General features: G+C 40.4%; 1 protein-coding gene across 5 annotated transcripts in view; it reads left to right on the top strand.

Moving 5' to 3' along the window:
* Positions 1-16,096, top strand: part of TNS3 (tensin 3) — a 198,625-nt gene that overhangs the window by 123,588 nt on the left and 58,941 nt on the right. For all 5 annotated transcript variants that reach the window (XM_030487554.1, XM_030487525.1, XM_030487545.1 and 2 more), the window contains 2 exons: positions 523-588; positions 3,434-3,538. In XM_030487554.1, the coding sequence (XP_030343414.1) occupies positions 523-588; positions 3,434-3,538 (171 nt within the window). The remainder of the gene's footprint in view (positions 1-522; positions 589-3,433; positions 3,539-16,096) is intronic.

The following is a 16,096-nucleotide window of genomic DNA, read 5'->3' on the forward strand; positions in this document are numbered from 1 at the left end:
TTTCAGATGCGTTGGAAAACGTTTTGGTTTAGCCTTTATATTTCCCAAATTTTTGCTTCACTTTTGTATGTTTCTCTGCAGGATTGTAACTCCCTCACCCTGCATTACTAGCAAACTGAAATCAAACATATTTTCCTGCAACATATGGCTGCACAAAAATTTTGTGGTCAAGTGTTGCAGTTTAGCCAATATAGAGAACGATTTTAGTTTGTTCCTGGCTGTGTTTTCCTTAAAAACCAAAGCCAGCCATGGCTGTTGAGAGAGAGGTTTGGGAACATCTCTTCTGCTTTTGACTGCTCTTGGATGTAAACAAAACTCCAACTGATGCTTAAGTGCTGTTTTCTGGAAAATGTGTGGGGCAAAGAATGTGGCTCTTCCAGAAGCAAGTCCCTAAACTGCAAGTGACAAGGGAATGGCAATGAGGGTACATGTGGTAATAGCTACAGAGAATCCTATTTTCTGGCTGCCTTGGAAATGCTCTCCTGGGAGACAGCTTGCTGAAATACTGTCCTTTGTTTTCAGATGACCGTTTCCCTGATTATGGCAAAGTGGAATTAGTGTTTTCAGGAACTCCAGAGAAACTTCAAGGTGAGGATGCAGAAGAAAAAATGTATTTACTTTGAAAATAAACCACGTTGAAATGTATATTAAAAAAAAATAAAAAATCCCTTTTCATTCTTTTATTCCACTTCTCTTGTAGAAAATCTGAAATTCCGCTTTACTCTTAAAATATGTGATAATTGCTGGTTTAAATTTGAAAATTTTGATGAAGACTCTGCATTTACATCACTATAGGAGTGATCAGGTTTTGTTTTAAAGCTATACCAGAACAGTTGCTGATGGCTAGCAGAAACAGGGACTGTAGTGATAGGACAAGGGATGATGGGTTCAACCTGAAACAGGGGAAGTTCAGGTTAGATCTAAGGCAGAAGCTCTTCCCTGTGAGGGTGCTGAGGCGCTGGCACAGGGTGCCCAGAGAAGTGATAAATGCTCCATCCCCGGCAGCGTTCAAGGCCAGGTTGGACAGAGCCTTGGGCAACATGGTCTGGTGTGAGACGTCCCTGCCCATGGCAGGGGGTCGGACGTGGATGAGCTTTAGGTCCTTTCAACCCAAACCAGTCTGTGATTCTATGACCTGTGTAAAACATGCACAGTGTAGGTAGTTCAGCCTGGCATAAGTGGCAAAAGTGACAGCAGAGCCCTATCCCGTAACCTTTTTTGGATGTTGTCATGACTGGTTATGTTTGCTGTGGTGAAGTTTGGGCTGTCTTCAGTTTAGCATAACGAGATACAGCTCTAATTTTGTTGGAAATGCTCCTGCTCTGAAGTTGGCATGTATGCCTCCAGAATTCTATTGTAATATGTCTAAGTTAATTACAACCTGCAATAAGAATTAAGATCATGCTTTAGATTGCAGTTTAATTCTGTTAATGGATGTGTTCTTACTCATTTTACGATGTCCTGAAAAGTATGGATTCTGCCTGAGACTGAATGAAAACCAGGTATTCTTAACTGTCTGTCTCATACATTTTCCCAGTGTCCTGTGAAGTGCATGTTTTCCTCTTTTTCCCCACCCGCCACCAGTTTGATCGCTTAGAAACTTGTAGTCACAGCCAGTAAGAAGCTGGATTCTGTCCAGCTGAACACGAAGACCTCAGTCTGTTAGAAAGCCATATAAGAAAACCAGGTTTATAAATAAATTTGTCCAGCTTGCTCTAAACATTTGTGAATTGTAAATGCTTGAAGAGAGGCCAGCTGACATGTCTGAAAAAGGCTCAAATTTTTGACAAGTCTCCCTTCCTTAGATAGCAAATCAGAGGTGTGGGGTTTTAGCAGGCTCCTAATTACTGGAAAGCAGGCTCATCTGTGAGACTGGACCAGGTTGCCTAGACCTTTGTCCGGTCAAATCCTGAAAACCCCAAGGATGGAGGCTTCCCATGCTCAATGGGCAGACTGTTCCAATGTCTGACTGTCCTCACAGTGGATTTATTTTTTCCCTTCTATTCACTCTAAACTTTTCTAGATTCAATTTGTGCCTGTTCCTTTTTGTTCTCCTACCTAGCTCCCAACATGGAGGTTCTGTCCCCTCCATGCCTTTGTGGGGCTGCTGTCCGGTCCCTCCCAAAGACCATCTAATCTCCAGACTGAAGAAAACCTGGTCCCTCAGCCTTTCCTCAGTCCTGACCTTTCCGAGTCTTTCAGTCCTGACCATCCTGGTTGCCCTCCCCTGAACTTGCTTCCCTTTATTCATGTCCTTCTTGTATCGTGTAGCTCGAGACTGGACACAGTGTTCTAGAAAATAACTGACTGTGATACAGTTTTTAAGAAAGAATGCACATGCCAAGAAGACAAGACACCTAAATATTTAGGTAACAAACTTCATAAATCTGCCTTGTAGAGATGAGACAAATGTGATCAGAGAAACTCTCTAGAGAGGGTTTTTTTCTGCCTGCATATGAAGGTACAGAACCATAGCATTCCTGTCCTTCTAATTTTAACTGTCCTTGTTTTGAAAATCACAGCATGTGCGTAACATTCTGCTGCTTCAGAACAACTTACAATAGGGCTTGCTTCTCCAGACACAGCCTGAGGGTTGATAACTGAAGATTTCTTTGTTCCCTAATCTAGATAGAGGAGCAAAGGCAGAAAGCGATTTGATTTCTATCAGTGTCAAAGCCAAGTCCAAAGTCATGAGTGCTTGATGCCTGTGCTTTGCTTTTGAATCACTGGACCACACCTAAATTCCTCATGGCATTCTTTCAAAAGCTGAATATTATCTTACGCCTTGTTAAGGGCACAAAAATGTGGGTTCCTACTGCAAATTCCAGGTATGTTTGGCAGAGTGTGCTTCAGCCAGCCAAACACATGGAAGGCAAGCTGCCCGGTCTCAGGTTCTGCCAGGAGGCTGGAGAATGGATGAAACAGCATAGTTGGCACCTTGGGGAAACTGGGAGGGACAGAGTGGTGTTTTTCAGCTCTCCTGTTCATCTGTAGTGATAAGTTGCTCTGGTATCAGAATAATGATCTGTATGTAACAGTGTTATTTTATCATCCCTTTAGTACCATTTCTTTATGGATACTTGTGGTTTCATTCTGGAAAGCTATTTGTTTTGTCATGCCTGCCTTTTAGGTCTGGCGGATCATCTGTGTTGTCTTTAGGGTCTGATGCAAGCTATCAGAGCTACATCATAGTCAAGAAGCTCAAGATAATGTTATCTGCTTGTACCTTCTCTAATAAAACATAAATTAGGCTTTTCTTAGCTGATTTATATAACCTTTCTTCCTCTATTGCTGCTTATCTTACATTTCAGACTATGGTACTGCAGTCTGGGGATCAAACCTCTGTTGGAAGGCCACATATCTATGTGCATGTATATAATTACAAATGTGGCCACGATGATTTTTTTGTCTCAAACAGATGTTTATTTTTTAGGATTTAAACACCTTCAGAATGACCATGGAGTGATAGTTGATTACAATACCTCAGACCCACTGATACGCTGGGATTCCTATGAAAATATGAGCCCTGATGGGGAAGGTGAGTACTTCAGTCATACGAGACCAAGGCAAAACCTCTCACAACTGTGCCACAGCATTTGAAACAGAGGAAGGAGACCTCATTTGCTTGTACCTAATGCCAATTCCCTGACCTGTTAAGTAGCTGTCTACCCTTTGCTATTTAGCTTCAGCAGCTTTAATGGAAAGAAAGCTGGAGTAGTTGAGAGTTTCATGTTAATGCACCAAATTGGACTCTGAGCCACAACTAGTTGGTATGAGTTATTTTATTAGTTGTAAATTTGCTTAAACTATATTTTGTTGTTGTTGCAAGCGTCTAGTCGGAATCCTAATAGAGAGTTTTAAGAACAACAAAGTGATGTGGTGAATTCGTAGCCTTCAGTACTTACTATGTTAACTGGAGTGTTGCAGGAGGTGAGCTAGGCTGTAAAGTTATAGATAAACAAATAGCAAAGGACGTGTGTATTTGCATATTTCTCCTCAGAAATGTACCCGTTTCCAAATTGCCCTTTTAATTCCTAGATTTCTGGTCTGTAATCTGCTGATCCATGCAGCAGATGAAAGCCTCCAGTAGCTGCCTTCAGAGTCTGACTCTGGTGTGGATGCTTTCTGAACGCTTTGCTTGAGTGAATGTTGTGCTTTTAATGGATATAGTTTTCCTGTAAGGACTCAGAGTATCACACCTGTGGCTGCACACCTCAGTGCACATGCAAGCCTGACATGCTTGCAAGTAAAAACATGAGAGAAGGTATTGAATGGATGCCAAACTTCTTGTTTTTACAGCTTTCCTGTTATGAAATGAGAGAAAGGCAGAGTTAGGATCCTTGATTAGCTCTCTCTAAGCTCAGTTTCCATTGATTTTTATAATCTGAGTTTAGCATTTGATCAGCTAATGGCTTACATCAGTGAGGGGTTTAGGGGCAGAGGCATAATGTGAGCTTGACTTTTTTCCGCTGCATCACTCTTGTACAGCAGTATTTCCTAATCTGCAGAATACTAGAGGAAAGTAGAGGGCGAGAAGAGAACAGTTATTTGGCACACTTACATGAGGCAGGTAGAGCACTCCATAGGGAGCCCTGAGAGGTTTTATAGTTGGATAAGAAAAGCTGTGCAGTGTCTTTTAGAAAGAGTAACATCAGAGAGACTGAATTTTGGCTGAAGATGTCATCTGAATTTCTACCCAGGATGTTTCCGTCTTATTTTCTTCCTTCCCCCCCATCCTTTTTCTCCTCCTTTGTTAGCCCTCAGCAAGCAATGCATTGATGTGATGACTTTTTTTAATGGCTAAGATTGATTGAATTTGACCTTCCCATTCTCGTGCATTGCATTGCAATACAGGAAATGGAAAGCAGAGGTAAATGTATAGGCAGCACACTGCTGGAAGATACAGAATTGCATGCTGCTTATGCCTTGTAGAAGACTCGATCGCAGACCATTCACAAGTACAGTTAAATTGTTTTTCTGATGTTCATAAGTTATATGTGCTACTTTACAGGCTTTTATACGGAATTTGTGTGCATGGTATATTGTAATTACCTGAGAGACAATATAAGTATGATGTCTTAGCACAGGTATTGTGAATCTGCAGAGAAATCACTAGAGGTGAAGCTAGACAATATACCACAAAAATAGGAGATGTGTCCAGATACTCTTTTCTCAAGCAAACATTTAGGAGGCACGGTGTTACCATATGATGCTCAAAACGAAATTGCAGGCAGAGCATTTGTCTCTGCATAGTCTGTACAAAAGATCAGAAGGGGCTAAAGAAACACACACAGGGAACATCTAGATTTTAAGGATGAGATCTGTACTCAGCACAAAGGTAAGATTATTCTGCTGCTTGAGGTAAGCATAGTTTGCTTAGATCTTTTAATGTAGGATTTATAAACACCAGGACTGACTTCTCTTATGCTTTGTACAGTGGTTCAATATCGTGCTTTTGCATTAAAAAGATCTATTGAATCCTAGTTTTTGCCACAGGTGAGAGACCACTAAGAGGAGATGCTGATTTCACATGGAAAATTAGAAGAGAACAAGAAAGCAATTTCTCTTTTGAAATCCTACACCTATTTGGTCTTGTTACCAAAAGAACAAAAGATGAAAGGACATGATAAAAGAAAAATGTACCCAAAGTATCTTGGTTTGTTGGCATGATACAGTATTGCAGACAGAAGCAATTGCCTTTCAAACGATCTTGAACCCTTTGATGGTAATAAGGTTGTGTACATTTGTATTGAATATATAGAGATTTTGGGATAGTTTACTCTCTGGATCTATTATCCCTTATTCCTAACAGTATAGGAATTTTGACAGTTGGGAAGTAATAAATGACTGGAAGAAGTTCTCAGAAATACAGTTTCTCTTCAGATCCCTTAAGAGGTGTCTCTTGTATATTGCACGAATGGTCCTCCATAATAGACTGAAGATTTTAAGCTTCTAAGTTTGTATCAGATTTCCTTCTCCTCAAGCAGTACATTAGCACAGAGACTTCTGTTATGCTGATTTAAAAGTATGCATTAAATGTAGGATTTGGAACCACAAGACTCAGGAGGGCTTCCTACTACCATGTAGAAGTCTGAGGTAGTTGTCATTGGTTTTCTTGTGGTTTTAAAGTCATAGTACTCATCAAGTCTTGTGTGTGTTTTGTGGGCAAGAGGGAAGAAAAATGACTTTTGATCTTGCTGAGTGCTCTTTTTCATCAAGGCATCAATTACCAGCCAATAGATGTGTATGGATTTACAAAAGGTTGCTCATTTCCTGAAAAATAGCAAGTTGACCACAAAGATACAGTGCCTGTGGGCACAAATGAGTAGTATCTTCTGTTATGGCAATACACTGAAATTTATAAAATCCTCTCAATAATCATGTTTTTCAGTTTATAACTGATATTGGAGCTCACATACCATCAGCTGTACTGCACTGCTTCCCTTTTGATTGCTAAGGTCATATGCATCTCCTTCATATTTCTACTGATTTGGGTATTGGGACTGTTCATGGTAGTATTTTAGGAGTGGTTTGAAGTGCAGTGATGGACTAAACTAATATTGGGCATAGTAGCTATTGTTATCACTAAAACCTAGTAAAAGTAATTACTGCTTGTAATTCTGGCATTTGGGGCAGGGAGAGGGGGAGTAGTGATAAATGAGGATGAAGTATTTTCTATGGGAACAGAAAGCTGAAAGAAACAAGTGATCCCTTCCCACTCCCTCAAATGTTTTACCAAATACTTTACCTCATACCAAATGACAAATAGGTTTGGGGAAAAAAACTTTCCCCACCTCCCAAAGGGAGGTAAATGGAAGAGGTTTGACTTGTCTTTTGTGGAGGATTTTTGGTTCTCCTTGGTAATTTTCAGAATTATGACTTGGCATATTGAGTGAGAGATACTATTGTTGAACACTTCCCTCCTGCTGAAAATGCAAGCCACTTTTTGCATAGGGAGCATCAGTTTGTGTGGAACCCACCAAGGGATCCCTGGTACAAGCCTGAGCTCTGAGGTGTTCTGCAAATGAAATCAGAGGTATTAAAATAAACATTAAATGTATTGCCACAGAGCTGAAACTTGTTTTGATAGAGAAGGCAAATAATTGGAAGAGAAGATGAATGCTGCTGTTCCTTTTGCACTGTCTATGGCTGCTTTAGCTCAGGTTTATTCTACCTATCCTGATAGGATGCTAAGATTATTCGAGAGAGAGAATGAACCTACCATGAAGGTATTTGTTTTAGTTTGACTGAATTCAGCGGACTGGCAACAGAAATGCACCTGGTTCTTGTTCTATGTTCCATTTTAAGATATTTCACTTACTTTAACAACCACTAAATCCCTCTGCACTCTTGTCTGCCAGCTCTACAATCTGTGGAAAGAAAAGAACATGCACACATGTTAGAAATTGTTTAAAATGACAAGAGAAGGACTTTCAGCAAGTCTTTACCAGGCAGGAAGTTAAGTATCTTTCTCAACAGAACCTTGCTGTTTGTTTCTTAGCGAAGTGGTTTACTTGCTTAACAGTGATAATTAGAAAAGAAACCACTTTGGAAACAAAAGGATGGTTTTCATTCAAGCCAAATAAGGTAGGGCTGAGGGAATCCAAATTCCTGTATCTCCAGAGTGTTGCTTTACAGATTTTCTAGCCTTTTGTAACTGTAATCAACACCAAGCAGTCCAAAATTGCCAAATATTTATGAACTGGTTTGCTCCTGCTCTTTTTCTTTTCACAAATGAAAAGGATGTGAGCGTCTCCAGGTAGGCAATAACCAACATTCTGGTATGCACCCATGTCATGTGATTAGATGGGATGTTTGACTTTTATTGAATTTTTTTCTCCTCTTCAATCCAAAGTAAATAGCTATTCAGTAGGGAGGTGCCCTCTCATGTAGTTAAACACTTGTTTTCCCAGAGGGCCCCTTCAGTATTGCAAAACTCGAAGTCTGAGGCAAAACTGCTTGGCCCTGGTACCTTAACAGGAATGCAGATGCCTACCAAAGAAAACAGCAGGTTTGATGCCATTTCTGGTGAGTGGAGCTGAAGGATAAATGGGTAGTGAATAAATGGTAATTCTAGCTTTTAGTCACCAGCTAGATGTCTCTTTTTTGAGACAAAGAGAGATTTGTTAGAAGGTAAGGATGAAAAGGTGTCCTGCAGCGATTTCCCCTCTTTCTGTTTGACAGTGAAAATAGAAACGTCTCTAGAAAATAGAGAAAAAACACCCTATAAAATGCTGCCACCTTGAAATAGTATCTGAAATGCCTTTAATTTATTTTCTCTGAGGGACTCTGTGCCTTCTATTTCTTCAAGTTTTGTATGTTCTTTTATATATATGCATGTAATTTAAACCTGGTTAGTCATCTTAATCATGAGGCTGACAACTGGAGATAAATTAGTATGAAACAGTTTCTTTTGTATGTCAGTAATATTGAATGCAAACGTGAGATTACAAGGCTTCATTTCTACTTGTGCAGCAATAAGTGATTCTCTCCTTTAATACAGCATTGATTGTAACAGTACTGTGGCTTAAATATTGGGGTTTAGCTCAATACGTTAGGGACTAAATGCAAGTTTGTGAAGTGTTTTCCAGATTGTGCCTGATTAGCTAGGATTGCTCTGGATTGAAATACCTTCTTTTTCATGTTTTGGGGGTTTTAGTGTGGTGTGGGGTGAGGTGGTTGTTATTTTTTCCACATTGGTTTGTTTGGGGTTTTTTGTTCACCCCCCAGAAAGTATTTTGGATAGGTCAATTAGGAACTGACAGTTAAGTGCAATCAGGGGTCATACTTTCAAAGGACTTACCAATTTGAAGTGACCTTTTATTGGCTCATTTTTAAAGAGTATCTATTAAGATACACTGAACACCTTTTTGAAAGGCCTGAGTGTTTACTGAAGTGCTCAACTGAGCTCCAGAACTTGGCCTGACAAGTTCTATTGAAAAAGTCTTTTACCCCCACATATAAGCCTATTGATAAGGCAGTGTGAGGAATCACGTGCATTTTACTTGGTGCACTGGGACACTGATTTTGCTAGGTACCATTTGTCAGTTCTGCTGAGTTTAAACTTATCTCAAATAAACCCAGAACAGTCCGTCTCCCCCCAGTCCAAAATGCTACGTGCCGGAGAGGCATGGTTATACCCAAGATAAATATTTAAAGTCTTATGTCTGAAAACAAGAACAGATTAGAAGCAGGGTTCCCTCGGCGTTTACCCTAGGCCCCTGGTTTTTTCCATTGGCCTCCTGCCTCTGACTGCCTGTACTTCCCTTTCGGGTCACACTTGCCCTCACACCTCCCTGGTATCAGTGTCTTTAACAGTGCACAGGTTGATTCGAAGCACAGGTTGTGTATGTCAGTTACTTTCAAAACTACAGCAGAGCCAATCATTTTTAATGCCTGTCCTGTCTCAGTAATAGGCAGTGTTGTTATCTCAAGGATGTTATTCAGTAGCTCTTTGTCAAAGGCTATCATTACACTTTTAGAACCAAAGAGACCGAGCAAATTGTGAGTGTTTTAATAGACATTTTATGGTAGTTTGTGATACAGTCAGATATCTTTTGCAGTTCTGTTTTGATAAGACTGTGTAAAATACCTCTCTCTCCAGCACTGGAGGATTCAGACAGTAGAAGCCTGGAGGAAGGTAACAGCATTCCCTCTTCTCCTTCCCAATTCTCTATGTGTTGCCCAAAGGCCATTATCCTGGGGCCATGTAACACTGCTTTTTCCAGCAAGTCTTTCTTTGGCCAGCTTATTTGGGTTCCTGAGCAAGCTTGCGTTTACCTTTTAGCACATGCCTGTTTCTTAGTCATGCCAACTACAGTTTATGGTTGTTAATACTGTTAATTTAAACACTAATGTCCAAACCAGTGTCTCCTTCCACATTAATATACCACAGGAGAAGCATGAGTTTCTGCTTACAGCTGATGCAGAATGTTTTGGTTTGTTACGGAGGTGCTTTGGTCAGGAAGGCCTGGCTCTGTAGTGACTACTGGTTTTTGAAGGAGGGCTCTTCCAGCAAATTGGGCATGCATTGCTGTTGGGATTATCCTGGAACTGTCCATTTAGTTGAGAGCCTGGCACCCTGGTTAATGAAACATGTTGGTTTCTGCCATTGAATACATACAGCAGGTACTGAAGAACTGAGGGCTCTTCCTCTAATGTTTGCTGCGGCAAGCATCTCCAGCACATAGTGGTTCTCTTTAGTGAACCATCAAAAGATACATACAGAGGTTTTTCCCCTCTTGCATGTGTTTCCAAAGTCTTGATACTACTTGCACAGCCACTTCATATATGTGCTGGTGGGTTTTTCTTGACTTCAGAAGAGACCAGAATGAAAGGCTGGCTCTCCTGAGTTCCACAGCTGTGCATTTCAAGGTCTCATTTTTAAGAGCTAACTGTTACGTTTGATAATCTGTACAGAATGAAGCATATCACTCTGTAAGTGTCCTTTTAGCACTATAAACCACGGGCATTTCTGACAGTACAATGTGGTTGAATAAGTTCCTCCAAACCATGAGATAATAAATTGTAAGTGACCAACAGCAGAATTTTAGCTGTACCAGTAACAGTAGCAGCCCTTAGTGCAGTTGTCTTTTTCAGTGGTTCCTGGTAGCTGCACGTGAAGCTTTGCTAAAGATAAGTACACTTGTTATTCATGGATCAATCCCAGAAAGCTGTCCTTGGAATCTCTACCCCTGCTCCAGCAGTTGCACTTGTTGAGTGTTAAATGTTTATCTTTGATCCCTTCTCTTGTAAAGATTTCTGTGAACATTGGAGAGCTTTGGGTCAGACTGCGAAGGAATAAGGGGAAATTGAGAGATGAGGCTGACTTCAGGTCTGCCTGTATATTGATACCTACTCTAGATTCTGCTTTCAGGCATGCTTTCAAGTATCTGGACGATGAGGAATAGCAGCTAGTTCAAATTCCTTCCAGACTGAACAGAAGGAGGCAACTTCCAGTAAGCAGAGGGAAGGTTTTTTGTCAGAACCCAGGCCTACTTGTTACTGTGGACATCTTCTCTCCAACTGTGAAAGCAAAAGTTGCATTACTTGAGCTCTTTTGTCTTGTCCTCTCTGTTCCTGGAGCCTATCGATATATAAAGATGTTGCCTGCTGAAAGGGCAGGTCTTTTTTCTTACTAGACACAGGTGGTGGAAGCACTGTGGCATAAGCCTTCATCTGTGCAGTTTCTGAGGTGGCCCTGGACACTGAGCTGTCATCTCTCAAGCAGTACAGGCTAGGCTATATCTCCAGGTTCTTCATGTTCTGTATTGTTTCTCAATCTTATTCTGGACGTTGAAGGATGTTTCCTAATCTATTACCCATTTTAAGAGACTTGCTAAACTTCCAGAGCTCATCTTACATTCCTGGTGTCAAGCTCTTCCTTGTGTTCCTTTTGGTAAATATGCATAAAATATTCTTTGTAGGAAGAACTTTTTGTTTCTAAGTCATTTAGGCACATGAGAAATTTACCACCAAAGCTACATATTTTATATTAGTATATGCTTGTATTGAGCAAATGTAGATCATCTTCAAATACCCTTTTTGAGAAAGGCAAATACTAGAATTATTATCATATAAGGTTACTATTTAGTACTTCTACTATTTCTCTAATACCTGACAATAAGCCACAAGTCTCTTGAGTCCCTATAAGTTTAATTAGTAGGTTAGGCAATCAAAGAGCTCTGATAAATATGTGTGCCTTAGCTTCCCTTCCCAGTTTGTGGACCTGCTTAGAAACACTCGACGATGAGTTTATTGAAAGCACCATAGAGTGGTGGAGCAATTTTATTAATCATGGTAATATTGTTAAATTACATGTTGCATACTCAACAGAAAGAGGAAGTTCATTATGTTGACCTTTTAGACAGCCCTTTTAAGCCCTTTGGTTTTTTACTGTGGTCCTGTACAGTTTTCAGCAACCATGTAGAGTCATCAGTGGTTTTCTGCTGCTTCACATGTAATGACCATAACTGATTTTTGCTGGAAGCCTAACCGTACAGTAAGAGAAAAGCCGTGACTCAAGGCGAGTGTGCTGTTCCAGCTGTAAGGAAGAATAATCATGAATTCTGAACCTTGACATTTGGAATACATGTAAATTCATGGAGTGTTCCTGAAGATGGGCTTTATTTTTGGAATGAATCCAAGGAAATTGTTTCACATAGTTCAGTGGCTTTGTAATACCCTTAAACTTCACTTAGTGTTTTGTACGTGTAACAATCCTGCTGTACCATGATATTTTGTTATTCCTTGGCTAGTTATCCAAGCACAAGCTGCTTCCAGTTAAGTCTATGCATGAATGACTGAAAAAAGTTTGCAGAAGTAGAATCAAAATGACACAATAGATGCTAGCTTCTGTATACTGGGTTGCAGTAATAATTGGTCTATTTTTTGTACTTTAGATCATGGCACAGGTACTATTTTCTTTTGATCCCAGGTGGGCAAAAGTAGGACAATGAATTTACAGTAGTATTCTAAGGGTGAGTCTGTGCTGGCTGGCTCTGCCTGTGCCCGTGCTGGCTGGCTCTGCCTGTCCCCCATGCTGGCTGGACAGCAGCCAGCCCCTGGTCTAGGAGCTGTGCTTTGTGAAGCAGTTTTTTCTTACTCCAGAGTACTTGTAAAAGCATTAAAATACAAATGTGATGCTTTGGAATGGCTGGGAAATATACATTAGCATTTGCACAGCATAAAGATTCTGTAGGGTCTTGGATGCCTTCTCCCTTGCTTCTCAAAAGATCCAAGGTTTGAGGACCTCGTGAGTCCGAGGGTCCTGCTTGTTACCATTTTGCTAACAGCAGCCCCTTCAGTTTGTTTCCTTTCAAAGTGTTTGGTCACTTTTTTTGTGATACATGCCTTGTTTTCTTCAGCCTCCTTTATTTTTCTGTTGGAGTCGGGGACTTGTGAGGCACAGCAAACCAGGCAGCTTCCTCATTACTTAGCTCCTGCTATTTCATATTGGAAAACCAGTTCTTTAAAATGGACCATATATATGAACATCAGCCTGTGCTTGGATGTCTTGGATAGTCAGGGGAAGGAAAAACAGTGGTAGAAGATGACATTATACCTTTTTCCTTCCTTTCCAGTCCATTCCATTATCCTCAAACTATAATTCTCTAAAAACTCTCTAAAAATGTATTATAGGATTGCCAGATGAATGTTTATGAACCAGGAATTGATCTTGCAGCCTTGTACCGATTTACTAAATCAGGACCTACTTTTTATATCCCAATTTGAGAGTTGCACTAAATGCAATTTTAGGTCTCCAAACGGTAGAAAGCACAATGGGGCAATGCAAAGGTCTGAGGTGATACGTATTCACAATGCTGATCCATACCTTTTTCCCAAAACTTCTAATGAGTTCATTGTGACCAGTTCATTTGCATGACTCTTCTCTGTTAACTCTGCACCAGACCAGGTATCATCTGTACTCACAACACTCAGCACAAAAACTTTGGAGTGGTATATATTGTAGCCTAGCCTTCAGGATTTAAACGTTCCATATGTGAACTGGACCAGGCTGGCACACTCAGTAATCCCATATCCTCAGATGCGGGAATGTGCACACAAGCAGAAGTACGCAGCGCTGCAAAGGCTGATATGTACCAGGAAACCTGGAACTGATAACAGAGGAAGCATCAGCAAAACCAGTTGAGTGACGCAGTTTGAGAACATCTTTCTAAACACATCCATGGATAGGTTTAAGCAGTAGTTATACAGGGCTCACTTGAGGTCTCAAAGTGTTCTTGCAGTAATTGTGTGAAGCACTACTAAGGTGGTGCAGCGTGGTGATGTGTCTCAATGAGTCTGTTGCAGGTAAACTATCTATAGGGTGAGTTAATTTATGCAGAGCTGCTATTTGGTTTAGGAAAAAAGACATCAAAAGCAAGCAAACATAAGCTTGTGGCTAAATGATCCGTGAGCTGAAACTCACTCGGCTTCATTTGGATATTGAAAGAGCCAGAGAAAAGAACCACTGTAAGGAAATAACTTGTAGACTGAATTACCTTTTCAGCCAACACATTTCCATTCCTCCTTGGCTCCAGGAGTTCAGATTTCATTGAACCTGATTGTCCCCTCAGGCTCCTCCCTTGTGTTTACATTTTCACTTGCTTTTTCTGGCTGATACAAGTCTCATGCTTCCTTAGCAAGACCATTTACTTCCAGGAGCAGGAACAGCAGCTGCAGCTCAACCAGCAGGAGTAGAGACATTTCTTGTCTTTTTAAGCTGGGGTGTTTGCCCTAACTCTGGCTTTCCTGTGTGCAGGGGTTTGCTTAGGGAATGTTAATGAGCCAGTGATTGACTATTGCAGAAAATTCCTGGTCGTGCCTAGTAAAGAGGTAAGAAGCTTTGTTGTGGTTCAAGAGCTGGAAGTACAAACCACGTGTATTTCTGTATGGATTTTATAGGAGTTATATGGGAAGAGTTTGCAAGGAACGAGGGCCTGTGTTTGTTAGGGAGGGAGAAGGGAAAAGACAAGCACACATAAAAAGATTCAACTTTGAAGGAATGCAGCTCTGGACTTGTCCAGGTTTGCCTGAAGGTAGATTTATTTATTTCTGAGGTTGAAAAAAATAATCCAGCTCTCCTGTAATGTTTCCTGCTGCAACATGAACGAGGGTACAGCGTGTAAAGGTTTGTGTGTTTGTAACCTTCTTCTTTTTGTTGGGGTCAGAATGGCTCTTGCTGGATTTGTGGTATATGTGTTTACCTAGCTGGCTTGCATTTGTATGTGTTTTCACAAGTGGTGAATGGACAAGTCAAAAGGCTGAAAGACTGAAACCTCTTTTTAACTCACAAGCTTGCCTTTGGGTATTTGGATTTCAAGGAGGAAAGTGCCAGGAAACACAGACTTGGAAAGAAGCCGCTGAATTTGGTATGTGTTGGTATTTCAGCTCCTAATTTTTATATAAGTTGGTCTTTGTGTATTAGGTATGGGAGTGAAAATACACACATACCCTTTGCTCTGAGGCTTGCATTCATAGGAGAGACACTGATACGGGGGGGGATGTGTGTGGATGTGTAATTCACATTCAGTGTGAGAATTTTGTCAGGCTTCAGCCTGAGCAGTTCAGGGAGTTGGAACAGATCCTTGGAAGAGAGGACAGGCTGAAAGAAAGTGGGCCCCTTTGGTTAACTAAATTCCAGCAGTACTTAGGTCTCCTCTGTTGTGAACTTCCCTTGGTTTTTGACAGCTGTGTTACTCCCACATTTTACAGAGTGTTGCTTCCTTGGAAAAAATGAGAGCAGGGATAGCGTTGTGCATTGAGCTGAGGTATCGAATGCATGAGGCCTCTGCAGTTCCATTGCTTAACAAGGTGCACAGAATGAAGTCTTGCTTTTCTGCTGTATTTTTCTCTTTTTCTTTGGTAAAAAATGGTCCCAGTCTATATGCATAGCTTCACTTATGCAGTTAAGTAGGTTATCACTTTTGGGGAGAAAACATGGGTTAATACCAGAGTAAAAAGAAGTCCGAAAGTCTTAAGTGCAGAGGTATTCCAAAATTATGATTTGGAAAAAAGGTAGAATATGAAATGAAGGTGTTAGGAGAACAGCTTCAAAACCTTGCAATTTAAAGGCTGATAGTATTTGAGGAGTTCATTTGTCCTGGGCTTATGAACAAATAAGCGACATATGTAGTTTTATAAACTATATATTTTTATATATACAGTTTATAGAGAGAGCTTATATGAAAATAGTATGGGTATATATATGCTTTTTATATAAAATGCATAAACAAAAATCTAGGTCTACTATTTTGACTGTTTGCGTGTTCTCTGCTGTGATATCGAACCTTTGGAGATAGATTTGTGATAGTTGTTTCCATTTTAAAGCAAGTCATATCTAAGTATGCTCTGGGTTACGCTGGTTCAGAAATATAACTCAGGCTGCCCAGTATAACATTTGGTAAAACCACTGGTGTATACATGTGCTTACTTTGTCAACAGAGTGTGTACTTTTAATTCCCCCCTGGCAGAAATGCTATATTTTAATATGAAAATATTATTTTTGCCTCATGTTCAGATTTGATATTCCTTAAAGCAAGTTAGGAGGAAAAAAAATTCTAGGTAGAGTTGATATTTAACCTCAGCTAAGATG

This window comes from Strigops habroptila, chromosome 1, assembly GCF_004027225.2.
Source record: "Strigops habroptila isolate Jane chromosome 1, bStrHab1.2.pri, whole genome shotgun sequence".
Taxonomy (NCBI): Eukaryota; Metazoa; Chordata; class Aves; order Psittaciformes; family Psittacidae; genus Strigops; species Strigops habroptila.